Source organism: Hipposideros armiger, unplaced genomic scaffold, assembly GCF_001890085.2.
Source record: "Hipposideros armiger isolate ML-2016 unplaced genomic scaffold, ASM189008v1 scaffold_52, whole genome shotgun sequence".
NCBI classification, from domain to species: Eukaryota; Metazoa; Chordata; class Mammalia; order Chiroptera; family Hipposideridae; genus Hipposideros; species Hipposideros armiger.
In genome coordinates, this window is record NW_017731402.1 from 2,865,145 (window position 1) to 2,877,825 (window position 12,681).

A 12,681-nucleotide genomic window follows, 5' to 3' on the forward strand; every position below is an offset into this window, starting at 1 on the left:
TTTCAGAGATAAAGAATTTTCAGCGTGTGCTGGGGGGGTGGGGAGTGGGGTGAAAGAGAAAGCAATTGATGCCAAACCAGACTGTGTCAAACAGCCCTATTTTCTCCTTCCTTCCTTCCCCACCTAACTGATGCCTTCCATCACCTGGAGACAAACTTGGGAAGGCTGGTTATTGACAGCTGGGCAATTTGCACAATAAAGTTTAACGGTTTACATCCCCTTGTATGACTTCATCAATGTTTTCAATGGATCACCTTCTCAGGGGCAAGGACTGACTCTCGCCTCCTTCTCTTTCCCTTCCAGCGTGCAAGCGCAAAGAGCAAGAACCAAACAAAGACAGGAACAATTCCCAGAAGAAATCCCGCCTGGTGTTCACCGACCTCCAACGCCGAACACTCTTTGCCATCTTCAAGGAGAACAAACGCCCATCTAAAGAGATGCAAATCACCATTTCTCAGCAGCTGGGCCTGGAGCTCACGACAGTCAGCAACTTCTTCATGAACGCCCGACGCCGCAGCCTGGAAAAGTGGCAGGACGACCTGAGCACAGCGGGCTCCTCGTCCACCTCCAGCACTTGTACCAAAGCATGATGGGAGGACTCTCAGCTGGGCACAAGTCACCTCCAATGAGGACAACCGATACCAAAAGAAAACACAAAAGAAAAAGACACCGGATTCTTGGCTGGGGCCCTTCACTGGTGATTTGAAAGCACAATTCTCTTGAAAAGAAAGTTCTATTCTAGCTGTAATCATAGGCCAGGTGTCCTTTTTTTTGTTTTGTTTTTAATGGCTATGGAGTCCAAGTGCAAGCTGAAAATAAATCTCTTTGAACCGGACATTGTCCTCTGAGCATGCTAAGCATCCCAGAAACTCAAATGGGGCCTTCCTGGAGCAAGTTCATTTCAGGGTGGTGTCAACCAAGCTCAGGATTGCTTAAGATGTCAACAGTCCCAATTTGGGTCCTATCAACCTCTTGCAGTCAGAGTTCCCACGAGTTAACAGTGGGAATTTGGCCTGAGTTTGGGCTCCCGAGATGCTCCACTAAGAGGAGAATCTAGCAACCAGAATGACCTCATTTGCTTTCCAAGTGCTTAGCCTCATCACACCACAGTACACCAATGTTCACAGCGACAACATAAAAAACATCAGATTGATAATTACTGAGCACAAGTTTTAAATATGGACGTTTTAAAAAAAAAATCCAAGGACCTGTTTTGACAACTCAGGCATCTTTTCATTGAATGGTTTAGAGCGCATTAAGTTGATCCAGTTTATAATTTTCTTTTCCTTACCTCCTGGAAATCTCACTTGGTCTTGGATCCATCAAAACAACAAATCAGTTCACTTGAGCTCAAAGTATCAAGCACAACGAAGATCAACAGAGAAGTAAGGAAGGTTCTAGAGTCACCACTTCTGGATTTTCAAGACACCGATTGTGAAGTCATTAGGGAATCGTTGGGAATATGGCTTCAAGCACATTTTGCAGTTTGCTACAAATTCTGTTTGTACATAATGCAGACGCACACTCAGGAGGCCAATTTAACTGTTACGGTACACGGAGCAAATGCAGCATTTTAAAAGATCTAGATTTTTTTAGATCATTAATGTATCCTTCTTGGTTATTATTAGTCACCTGGTTCCTCCTATTGTGCATTCTGACCACCAGGTAATTCATTCTCACTCTTTCAAATTTGGGTTGTTCCCACGTCCATCCCATCAGTAGGGACATTTTCAGTGTTTTCTAGCAAGAAAAAAAAAAAAGTAATTCAAATCACCGTATATGTTATCATGACTGTCATCTTGTCCTAAATCTCTTCCATTGTTGAGTCATCCTAGCAAAACAGCTGAATCAAACTGGAGAAAACACAGCACACCAAAGAAGCAGAATACTGCAAACCAAAGACATTTATTACTTGCCATTTTCTAGCCTAAAAATACTGTGATTACTTTTAGAAATCAAAAAACCTCTGCAACTCCAAATGGCATTCAGCTCTTGCATTTGGCTCACCATCAGGCTGAGCGGACCAGCTCCGCTGAGGACTTTAGCCAAGCCACCCAGGGAGTGGCTTTGCCACGCCAGCTCTGGTTCCTGGCTGTCACCTTCCCACAGCAAGCAGGAGTGCGCCCACAGAACTCTGGGAGATTGCGAAGGTCACTATGTGCATATTTACCAGTGAATGGCCCCAGGTGGGCACCATGGGGGTGTTCAAAGCAAGCCAAACGCTGCAATGATTCTTTACAGACACTTGAGACTGACTTTTTTATGAATTACTTAATCGAAACCAAAGAAACTTTTTCTGCACCTACTTCTGCAACAAACAAAACTGTCCCATTAAGATGAATAAGTAAACACATAAATCAATGAAAAATCACCACCAACAAGAAGGAAGCACGCCAGAAAAAAAAAAAAAACACAAGAAAACAGCGAGACACACTGTGTTCTAACAGACCTCTTGGGACATTTTTTGGAAGCAGATTTTAAAGAAAGGGTTGAGACAAGAATTGAAATAAAGAAAAGCCTCCGTGGCTGCTGCTTCATTTGACAACTCATACGGTAATCTTAAAGGTGAAGATTGTCTTTAATTTGTGCCTATGCAGTTTTTCAAAAGAACACGGAACAGAGCAACAGAAACCTCAACAGCTACAATACCAAAGATGAGGATTTCTCACACCTTTTGTTTCAGTTCATTATCTCCTCTTGCCTGGCTAAAATACTAATAGCGCCATTGATCTGTGTAAAGGTAATCAATTTTGTTTCTGAGCAACAAAAGGAAAGGGTCATTTATTTGATTTTATTGTTTCCCTTTAATTTTATTTTATGGCTTTCTACCCCAACATGGAATCTCTCTAAAGGTTCCATGGACTCCCAAGTTCAAGATGTTGGGATACTGAACGATTCTCTTCTCTCTGCTCCACGGAGTGTGGGGAGTCATGTTATCACTTGAATGTTCTTTGCTTATCCCTTAGACTTGGTTGCTTCTATGTTCAGTCTCATCCTCAAGGGAGGGAAGGGGAGTGAGGGTCAGGGTTAGGGGTCTTGGTGACACATCCTCACCCGAGCCACAGAACCAAAGAGTTTATAGAGGAATTGACAGCCTCTTCATATGATCGCTACATCCTAACAGGGCTTCATTTGGGGGTGAGGAGGCGACATGTGAAAATAATTGCCAGTTTCTACTTTTCTATTAGCTTTTTAAAAAATCAGCTGCAAAGTTGCATTTCTAAAGAAAGATATATATATGATATATGAACACATATATAGATTCAACTTGACCTTGGTGATAACCCGGAATTACTGCGGTCCAAATACATGTCTTGTTCTTGTCACGTGCTTCATTTATTAAGTATTCAGTTCAGAATTTTGCTCATTTCTCATGCCATCTCAAAGTTCATTTGCCACTGTGGATGACTTGGAGGATTCAGATTTCTGTGAAAATTCCTGGGAAAGGTTGAAAGGCAAATTCAAGTATTTCAGCACTTAAGCTGTTGGTAAATAGATCCATGGTGCAAATGAGTTTTATTGGTATTTGGAGTCTTCTCTAATCTATGCCTCAACCGTAGATTGATCAAGGTGGTGAGTTGAGGTCCATCCACCGGACCTGGCCCCAAACTGGGCCAGGCCAGTGGGGTGCTCATCTTCCGGAACTGTTGGGAAGGCTCAGTGGTCCCTTCCCCCCAGTTCTGGAGATGAGGCCAGCCCCGAAATCTTCTCCAGGAGCTTTCCTGTCCCATCAGGGTGTTTCAGACCCTCCTCAGTGAGAAGATCCACCAAAGGTACCTCTCAGAGGGGAAGTCCAAGTTCTGTTACAATGGGTTGATCAGGTTTCCTCAGGGTGGTAATTGCCAATTCGTACAGACAAGCCTGTGTGCAGCACAGCTGGCACTGGGTTGAGGCAGTGGTGTTAGTTGGGGGAAGACAGGGTCCTCAGTCCTAAAGAGAAAACACAAAGCAGGGTTTGGGGAGGATCTCAGAGTCCTGTCCTAAGAGTTCCATTGTCCATTGTCCCGTCTCCTTGCTCCCACCGTGTGGGTCTTCCTTTGCAGGGGCAGCAGCCATGAAGCTATGAGGGAACGTGACACTCCATGGCTTTTGTCACTCATCCTACCTGGGGATGTTCCTTGACGTCCCTGTGTCTCTTTCTCATAGTCCATGTCTCCTTTGTCAAATGACCAAAAAAAGAGAGCATATTTCAGCAAGGGAGTCCTCCATATGGGTTGATAAAAAGGAATTACAACTTGTGTTATTCCCGAATGAATCTCTATGACTTGTGGCCAGTGGAAATGGTTGTTCTTATCGAGAGTAGATGCAGGAACCAAGCCTGCTTGGTTTGATTAGTGATTCTTCGGCATGCTAATCTCAGCATTTGGGTCTCTGGCATCCTCTGAAGATGTCTAAACCAAAAAGAGGCTGCCTTTGTGGCCTGAGATTTTAACACTGGTCAAACCAGGTGTAGTCATGTATGCCTTCGGTCTCCTGAGAAGAATGGCATAATGTAAAAAAGGCAAGAACTTCCCTCCAAGGACTTTTGACAAATGTCTCATACCAGATAATGTCATACCAGAGAGAAATGCTTGCTTTAAAAAAATTACATACATACATAAATACATGTGTGTATCTCTATATTTATGTATCAAAATTTTAAGCCGTACAGAAGGTCAATTCGTCAAAAATCTGAAAGAAAAAAAAATCCTGCAAATTGAAAGATAATGGAACTTGACCCATGCATGAGTTTCCTCGTGTATTTTTAAAACTTATTTTAATTTACTAATTTCAGAGAAAATAACAGTCTGGTCCTGGTCATAGTCTAGGATCCATTTTCTCAATCCAAGAAAAATTCCAGGCATGCCTCAGCCATCAACAATGGAAGGGACAGGGTGAAGGGACAGTTCTGAATGAAAATACACATTCTTGAGGCAACAGAAATCCAAAGGCTATTGAGTGGACAACTACTTTTTTTTTTTTCCTTTAGGTAAATACGCTTGCTTTACTTTTGTTTTCAATGTGATTTGGGTACCGGGGATATAATTCTTTCATTCCAGGAATGTTTTTAAAAGAGTCAATATGTTTCTTTTTTAAAGGAAAACAGCAACAACAATAAAAACTCAAGCCCCATCTCAGAGGCTCTTCCAAAATGTAGTGTGTAGGTATACCATGCCACTTGAAGGTACAGGCAAGAATGAGTCGTGAAGGACCCAGCTTGATGTTGATTAAAGCATTGCCCCTGCAGGCTCTTGGCCATTGTGGGTTTAGGAAATTCCAGTTGATTTTCATTCCTACCTAAAATAAAATAAAAATTGGGACGGTAAATCTGATACATACACACACACACACACACACACACACACACACACACACACGTATATATGCATGCATTGTTGTAAGTCAAACCAAGTATTTCAAAGCCAAACAGAAATACTTTTTATATGACCATCCATTTTACCTTATCTATGCTCGGCATCCATTTATTCGTGCCAATAAATTAAAGTTGAACAGATTTATAAAAAAGTTACTACCACCTGGATACAGGGGGGATGCGCCCTCACTTTTGAAAATGCTGGTAGAATTATAAAAGTGGCTGTGTAGTTACTGTTAACCATAGTGGGAGGACAATACACCTTTGCGGTGAAGTCTAATTTTCAGGAAGTTGCATAGTAGGAGTTTTTAAAACTATAAAAAGAATAAGCTGGGTTATAATGTTGTTGAATAATATTGGCCTCTAAGAAAAAGGAGAGAAAAGGAGGTGATACACGTGGTCCAGGTTAACCCCAAGGCCCAGACACAAGTACTGTGAAGATAACTGTCATGATTCCTAACAGATCAGAGCTGATTTTTTGTTGTTGTTGCTGCTGCTGGTGCTGCTGTGTGTTTCAGACTTGTTAGCCTCGCCAGGAAGAGTGAGTGGGAAACGGCAGATGGAGAAGCGACACAGCTGACGCCTATAACTTCCTGATATTTACCTGCAAGGCTGGACAGATGAATAGTTTTGTACCTTTGAGGCCAAGTCACCTCTAAAATAGCAGGAGATTCTAGTTATCAAGTAAGACTACAAAATCCTTCCTAAAGGAAGAAGGGGGCACCTGAATTTGTTGTAAAAATCTCATCAAGTTAATGACATTGGCTTTAAATATGGGTGTCCCAATGCCTGCTTTCCATTCATGATTTGTTTCTTTCCAGGGGCAGGGAGGGTGTATTGTTTCAGAAAGTCTCAGAATGCATTATAAAATACAAAAATGATTATTAAAACAATACAGGGCTCACATAGGTAGATACAAAGCTTATAATTGAGGTGGATGAGCTATTGTTGCAGGAATCTCACAGGGACCGGAAATGCTTATTGTTCTCAGACACCAAAATGACTCTTGACAGTCTGAGGCAATTTAAAACTAGAGCCCAAGCTTTTCCTTACAGGGTTTTGGTTTTGGTTGACCGGAATTAACCAGCTGATACCTTTTTAGTAGAGAACGTATGTATAGGAAAAAAACACATTGTGGCAGGTTTGTTCATCCGTGGAAGCCTTCCACTCGGCTCCATCTTTAGCAGCAGGCATTTCAGATAGCGTAAACCTTGGCAGATAAGTTTACCTAAAGCTTATACAGTCTTTCAGCTTGGATGGATACAGATTTATTTAGATACAATGTGTATTCTCATAGGTGTCCTTATAACAACACACATTATCCATGCGTTTCTAGACTGTGCATAGAAACACGTGCACAGACATCTCCATACATATATACTGTCATCTGTTACAATAAATAAATTTTAAATGATCATTTCACATGTATGTGGTGCTTCTGCAATGTACAGTGTTTTGATTATTTATTGTAACATTGAAAGCTAAAGGGGAGGAAAACAAAACTAGTATCCCAGCATCTTCCTTGTGTACACTTGGAATTACTTTCATTTGGGCACATCCAAGATAAATTCAACTTTCAAGAAAACTTGGATATTATTTAATCATCTGTGTAAGAATGATACATATGCTTGATGACTTCGGTTGAATAGCTTTATTCTGGATCTCTCATAACTGAAGCTAAATCCAAAGACCTGAAAAGGGACAAAAAAAAAAAAACACAAAGAAAAAGAAGGAAAAAAATAGCAAAATAAAGCGCAAACTAATAGGGAAAAAATGGGCTCTGGTTTCCAGGGTTGAGACGATGGTGACATGGTATTGTGGGGGTACGCTAGCTAGAGAGGGGAAGTGGTGATTTTGTTTTCATGCTTGTCACTTAAATGGTCTTTCTGAACAGAGAAAGTGTTAGAGGTTATAATTTCCTACTTTACCTTCTTTTAGACTATTGAGAGAGGTTGTACATTTTGTCCATCAAAAAATGACGACAGTCAAAAGGAACATTTTTTTTTTCTTGTCTCTTTGGGTTATGACCCAACAAGCTAACTACCATTGTAATTAATTTATTTAGTTTCTAGCACAGAAATGTATAGGATTTTGATAATTATTTAATCATCCTTCCTTAGTTTGATTTTACTCCTTGTGCTTATTTATCAAAACCTAGACCAATGGTGCATCAGAGATGCAAAATCCACTCTTAGAATTATCTTGAAAATTCGTTTGCTTTATAAAGCAGTGAAATTCTGTTACAGACAGGGAAGAAATACAAGTTACAGGAAAAAAAAAACCGAGGTATGTTTCCTTCTTGAATTAACTTTGAAAGTAGTTTAAATAACAATTATTAAATTATTTAAGTTCGCACCCCAACCTGGTACCAGGCGAACTTCACCTTTTAATTATTGGGGCCCGCAGAGCCTCCATAATGTAACTTATTTATTTAACTTATTCAGCATCTGCGAAAGGTGCACTGTATAGTTTATATTTTTTATTTAAAACAACAGAGAGCACTGCAGTTTGTTTGCTGTCAGAACAACAGAGCAATGTTTGTGGACAAGCAATGACTATTCAACTTGAACCTGTGCATTCAGAAATTATAAGCCGAGACCCTGCTTCACCAGCCTGGATTTCGGGGCTTCTATACAGAAACTGGAAAAATACATTTAAAAAAAAATCATAACAGCAAAAAGAGAGAAACCCTTACACTAGCTGCTTCCAAGAATGAACTCTGTGTGTGTAAAACAACAAAACAAAAAACGAAAAGAAAAAAAAAAGCAGAAAAAAAAGAAAATAAAAAAAGGAAAAACTTTCTATTTCTAGTGAGAACCAAAGAAGGCTACCTCACTGACTTTTTCCATTTGTAATTTTAATCGTGTTGATGACACCAAAGATACCAAAGATTTCTTTCTCTGTGCGGTCTGCATTTTGCTTGTGCTCTTTTATAATTTTAACTATTCTCTCTGACATATGGTATGTACAGCCACAGCTCAGATACCCCAAAGAAAGAATTATCTATGCGACGGCGGCTGCTAATTGGGAAAGGGATATTTTCTGTGTTTCTCTCATTTATTCGCTGTCCCCACATGTTTGGGAGGCAAGTTCATATGCTGCTGTAATTGGATTCCTTAAGTTCCAATTCCCAATGGGTGAAGAAGACTGGTTGGAAGTGGCCTTCTGTTCTAGCCATGACCTTGTCCCCGCTTTGGCGATATCGCAGTAAATATTTCCTATTACTGGACCATAGAAAACCTGATCACTGAAAACCTAATCAGAGAGCTGGAAGGGACCTTAGCAACCATTTAGTCCAACCTGCAGAGGCATGGAGGAGTGAAATAGTTATCTGCGTTGAAGAGCTACACAGAGCCAGGCCTCCTGCCGCCTGTTCCAGTGCTGTGTCCATCGCTCAGCACTATCTCTGCATGAGACGGGCTGTGGGTTGGCCAAGAGGAAGGTGGCAATCCTTTAGCAATAGGGCTTATCACTGAACATTTTCAGATGGTCAAGAAAATCACAGCATTTCAATGACAAGTTAGAACCTCAACAGATAGCCACATATAGCCAGTTGCTTGTAAAGGTGGCCAGCCTTGAAATATATTAGGGCCTTTAGAGAGCTTTTTGCCCTGATGAAGCTTCCCATTATAAAGTGGTTGTGTGTGTGTGTGTGTGTGTGTGTGTGTGTGTGTGTGTGTGTGTGGTGTGTACACTTTCCATTGAGTGAGAAGAGAAAGTTCATTCTTGGTCTGTTGAGTTTAATTATTATGGATATTTTTAGGTTGGTATTTATCAGAGAAAGGGAATTTGATCACTTGTGACATTTAAGCTGTTCAGCTTTTTCCTTTTCCTCTTGACTTGGAGGTGTTTATATTGTGTTTCTAGGCCAACTCTGTATTTATGAGAGAAGATTAAGCCTTACATCAGTGGGTGCTAAAGGATTGTTCACTATAAATCAAAGAGGACCCCAGAATTTCAGAGGAATAGACAAGCCAGTTTAAGAAATGATGACTGCAAGTTGCTTCTCTCTTCCCTTCTTAGTCATGAAATTAATTGGTCTTCTTTTGATTTCATTAAATGATTAAGTCACTGTTAAGATCCATTCATCAGAGTGATTTTTATGTTAGCCAATGAATCATTCTCAGCTTTTGACCAAGTGGGTTTTAGACACATGCAAAGATCCGCCTCCTGCCTGCATAGCTCTTTACTGAGTGCTAGTATTTTGCTTTTCACGTGATGCAGTTATCTTTGAGCTTTTCAAGAGACCGTATTGAAACAAAGGAGCTAGGAAAGGGAAAGACCAATCAATGCATCTGTTTCATGCCTCAATGGAGTGCAGCTAGTAGAGGAATTTAGAAGAGAGACTGATCGACTTTAGAGAATAGTCATCCCCTTTCTGTAGTTTCCAAGCACCATACTGACATATGTGAACATTCTCTCCTGTCCAAGCAAGCTCAAGACTCCATCTTCCCCTTATACATGGCAAGCTTGTAAGGCCTTCCTTCCAAACAGCAAATTGTGTTAGTTTTCTTCCCCAATTCCTATTGGAAATAGAATTCTCAGGATACCTGGGAGCCACAACAAAGAAGATCTGATCCCTGAGCAGCAGAGAGCTCTCTAAGCAAATACCACCTCCCCCGTCTTCCTACCAACAGGCCCCTACAAGAGGGAACCTAAAGAGAGCCATGGCAGCCTGAACACAGAAAACATCCCCAATTGGCAGACCCCTCCTCCGCAATCCCCCCTCAGCCTCATGCTTCACTTGCAAAGTGTGACATAACCACGGGACGAGTGCCTTGCTTGAACCAAAGCAACGATTTAGCCAGTCTGGACCTCTCTGTGCTTTTTTTAATCCTTCCTGTGAATACCTCAGCTTCAACTGGGCCTCCATACAGTAAATTGGTGGGCTTATTGTACTGTGGTGCTTTGCAATGCAACCCTGCAAAGAACAAGATTTGTACTAATACCAAAGGTTCTTTCTCTGTGTCTCTTCTTCTGCTCCCCCGTCCTTCTCCCCTTTTCTAGTTCTTCACGGTTCCAAAGCTTTAATATGAACCTGGGCATGTTGGCAATGCAGGCCGCGCAATTCCTTACCGAATTTTCTCAGATATACCTCATAGATAATAGTGTTTAGAGTAATGTTATTATAGCGTATGTAATAAATTATTCACTGTTTCTTTTTGGTAACTGTGATTTAAAAAAAGAAAAAAGAAAAAAAAAGCTTTATACGTTTTAGGTTGTGCTTTTGTAATAGACAAAAAGGTGCGCTTAAAAAAAAAATGTATGTTCTTTTTTTTTTCCCCTTTGGATTTTTATTTATTCTGGATTGGGGAAAGTTGCAGAATGAGCCCAAAGTTTACAGTTTCATATTTTGCTGAAGAAACAATCTGTGTTCATTTGCTCTGTTGAAAAAAAAAATTATTTTCTACATTTGTGCTACTTGGTCTGAACAATTAATTGTTCTGTGTTAACAGTGTAGTATTATAATTAGCAACTGCCAATCAGTGCTATAATTTTATGCATGAGGCTAAAAAATTAGCAGTGTGATGCATTGTGGTCTTAATAGCAACGTTTCATTTTGAACTAGATCTTCCCCTTTGGTTCAATGGACTTTATTTATGCATGGGCGCCAATTGTTTGTTAGCAGTTGTGGAACAGTTGTGTATACATTAAACTGTGAAAATGTACACAGTTCAGCCTCAGACAGTGGTAATATTGGTTTTCTTGGGAGATGTCTCACCTCAAAAATACCTTTCCACCTGTTGGGATTTTGGAATGAGTCAGATTGAATCGAGTTCAAATTTTATAGAAAAGGTCATTAGCCAACTTGCCGGCCACAACTGGGACCCTCATAACCCAGTTGTCTCACTCTGTGCGAGAGGGGTTTGGAAACAAGCATTGAAAAGCAGCTCAACTCTGCATTTTTAATGTCCACTAAAAGGAGTCATTTTGGCTTTATGTTCTTGACCTCGGACCTAACTGGCCATGTGTATGGAGATGTGAATTCATCTAGCTCTACCCTGTCCTGGGTCTCTGCTTGGGAATGGCCACTTTGACTGTGCTTTGTTTCTTCCAGTATTTTGTTATCAGGTGATTCCCAATAGAAACTCAAATGGCATCAATATCAATCATTTATTCTCTGGCTTTTTTGTCCATTCTCCTGGATAGCTGCACTGACTATCCCAGTGATTTGGGCAAAAATAGATGGCCGTTCCCCAAAATATCACCTGTGCAGCCATATCGTGGTTCTCCCTCCCTAGAGTCAGAGATGACTCTAACTTAGTCTTTCTTGCCCAACAATGTTACATCTATACTAAAGGGGATAGAAGAAGTATTAAAACCTAGTTTAGGAAAACCATCTTGGTTTCAAGTCCCAGTAGCTAAGGCCTCCAAAAATATTTTTCAGTAGCATTGGATTGGGCAAACTTTCTTATATTTTGGTTCTGAGACCCATTCTCAAGTTTCATACCTATTTTCCAAACCAATACACTTGACATAAAGCCAAATCAACCGCCAAGCACACTTTGCAGCTAGGACACAGTGGTGGGAACACAGCAGTCTGCTGTGCAAACTACTGGAAACCACCAACAATAGAGCATTCGTATTACCTTCCAATGAGAATATATTGGGAATACACTTTCATTAATACCAAGAAACCTTTTTATTTGGCCTTATAAAGTAGATTGTGATCATGAAAGCTTTGTAATATAGTTTTGTTTTTTAACTTTTCCCCTTATTAATCTGCCAAAGATGGGAATGGATACAAGAATTTTTTTGTAAGACAGTTAATGATTGTAATAGTGTTTAATCTTCCAGAAAGCTTTATGTGTTCCTCTGCAATAAACCGAATCGATATTTGTTTCAGTCACGTTCTCCTCTCACTCACCAACCCACTTACCATTCCCCCTGGTGCAGACACTGTAGGATCTACAAGGTTCAAATGCGTTTTCCACCCAAAGGAATGTCTGAGACGTGAGCGTACCCAGCCCTTTTGATTCCAAGTAACACATGGGTCTGGTTCACTAGGATTTGCCAAGAAGACTTGTCTTATGAAACTCGAGGTCTATTTTGTTATGCCATTTTATGTCTTTTCTTTTTAAAAAAAAAAACTTTGTGGAAAGTGATGTTGAATCAAGTGTAAGCTGAGTTCTCCAGACAACTGAAGTAGCTACATCGTGAATGTTATTTTGTTATTAAAGGGTTTTTACTCAATGCTTTGTGCCCGTGGATGTCCTTTCCCTGGAGATCACAGAACTATGGAATTACCTCCGCGTGGCCTGGATTTCACTCTTGCTCTCATGGGGGAATGTGGGCCTGGCCTGGGAAATGACAGGGCATGAGCAAAA

The 12,681-nt window shown here is 40.6% G+C and overlaps 1 protein-coding gene across 1 annotated transcript in view; it reads left to right on the plus strand.

The window, feature by feature from the left end:
• Positions 1-12,547, plus strand: part of ONECUT2 (one cut homeobox 2) — a 51,232-nt gene extending 38,685 nt beyond the window's left edge. The window contains exon 2 of the mRNA XM_019640703.1: positions 304-12,547. Coding sequence (XP_019496248.1) covers positions 304-590 — 287 coding nt within the window. The 3' untranslated portion in view covers positions 591-12,547. The remainder of the gene's footprint in view (positions 1-303) is intronic.
• The last annotated feature ends 134 nt before the right edge of the window (positions 12,548-12,681 follow it).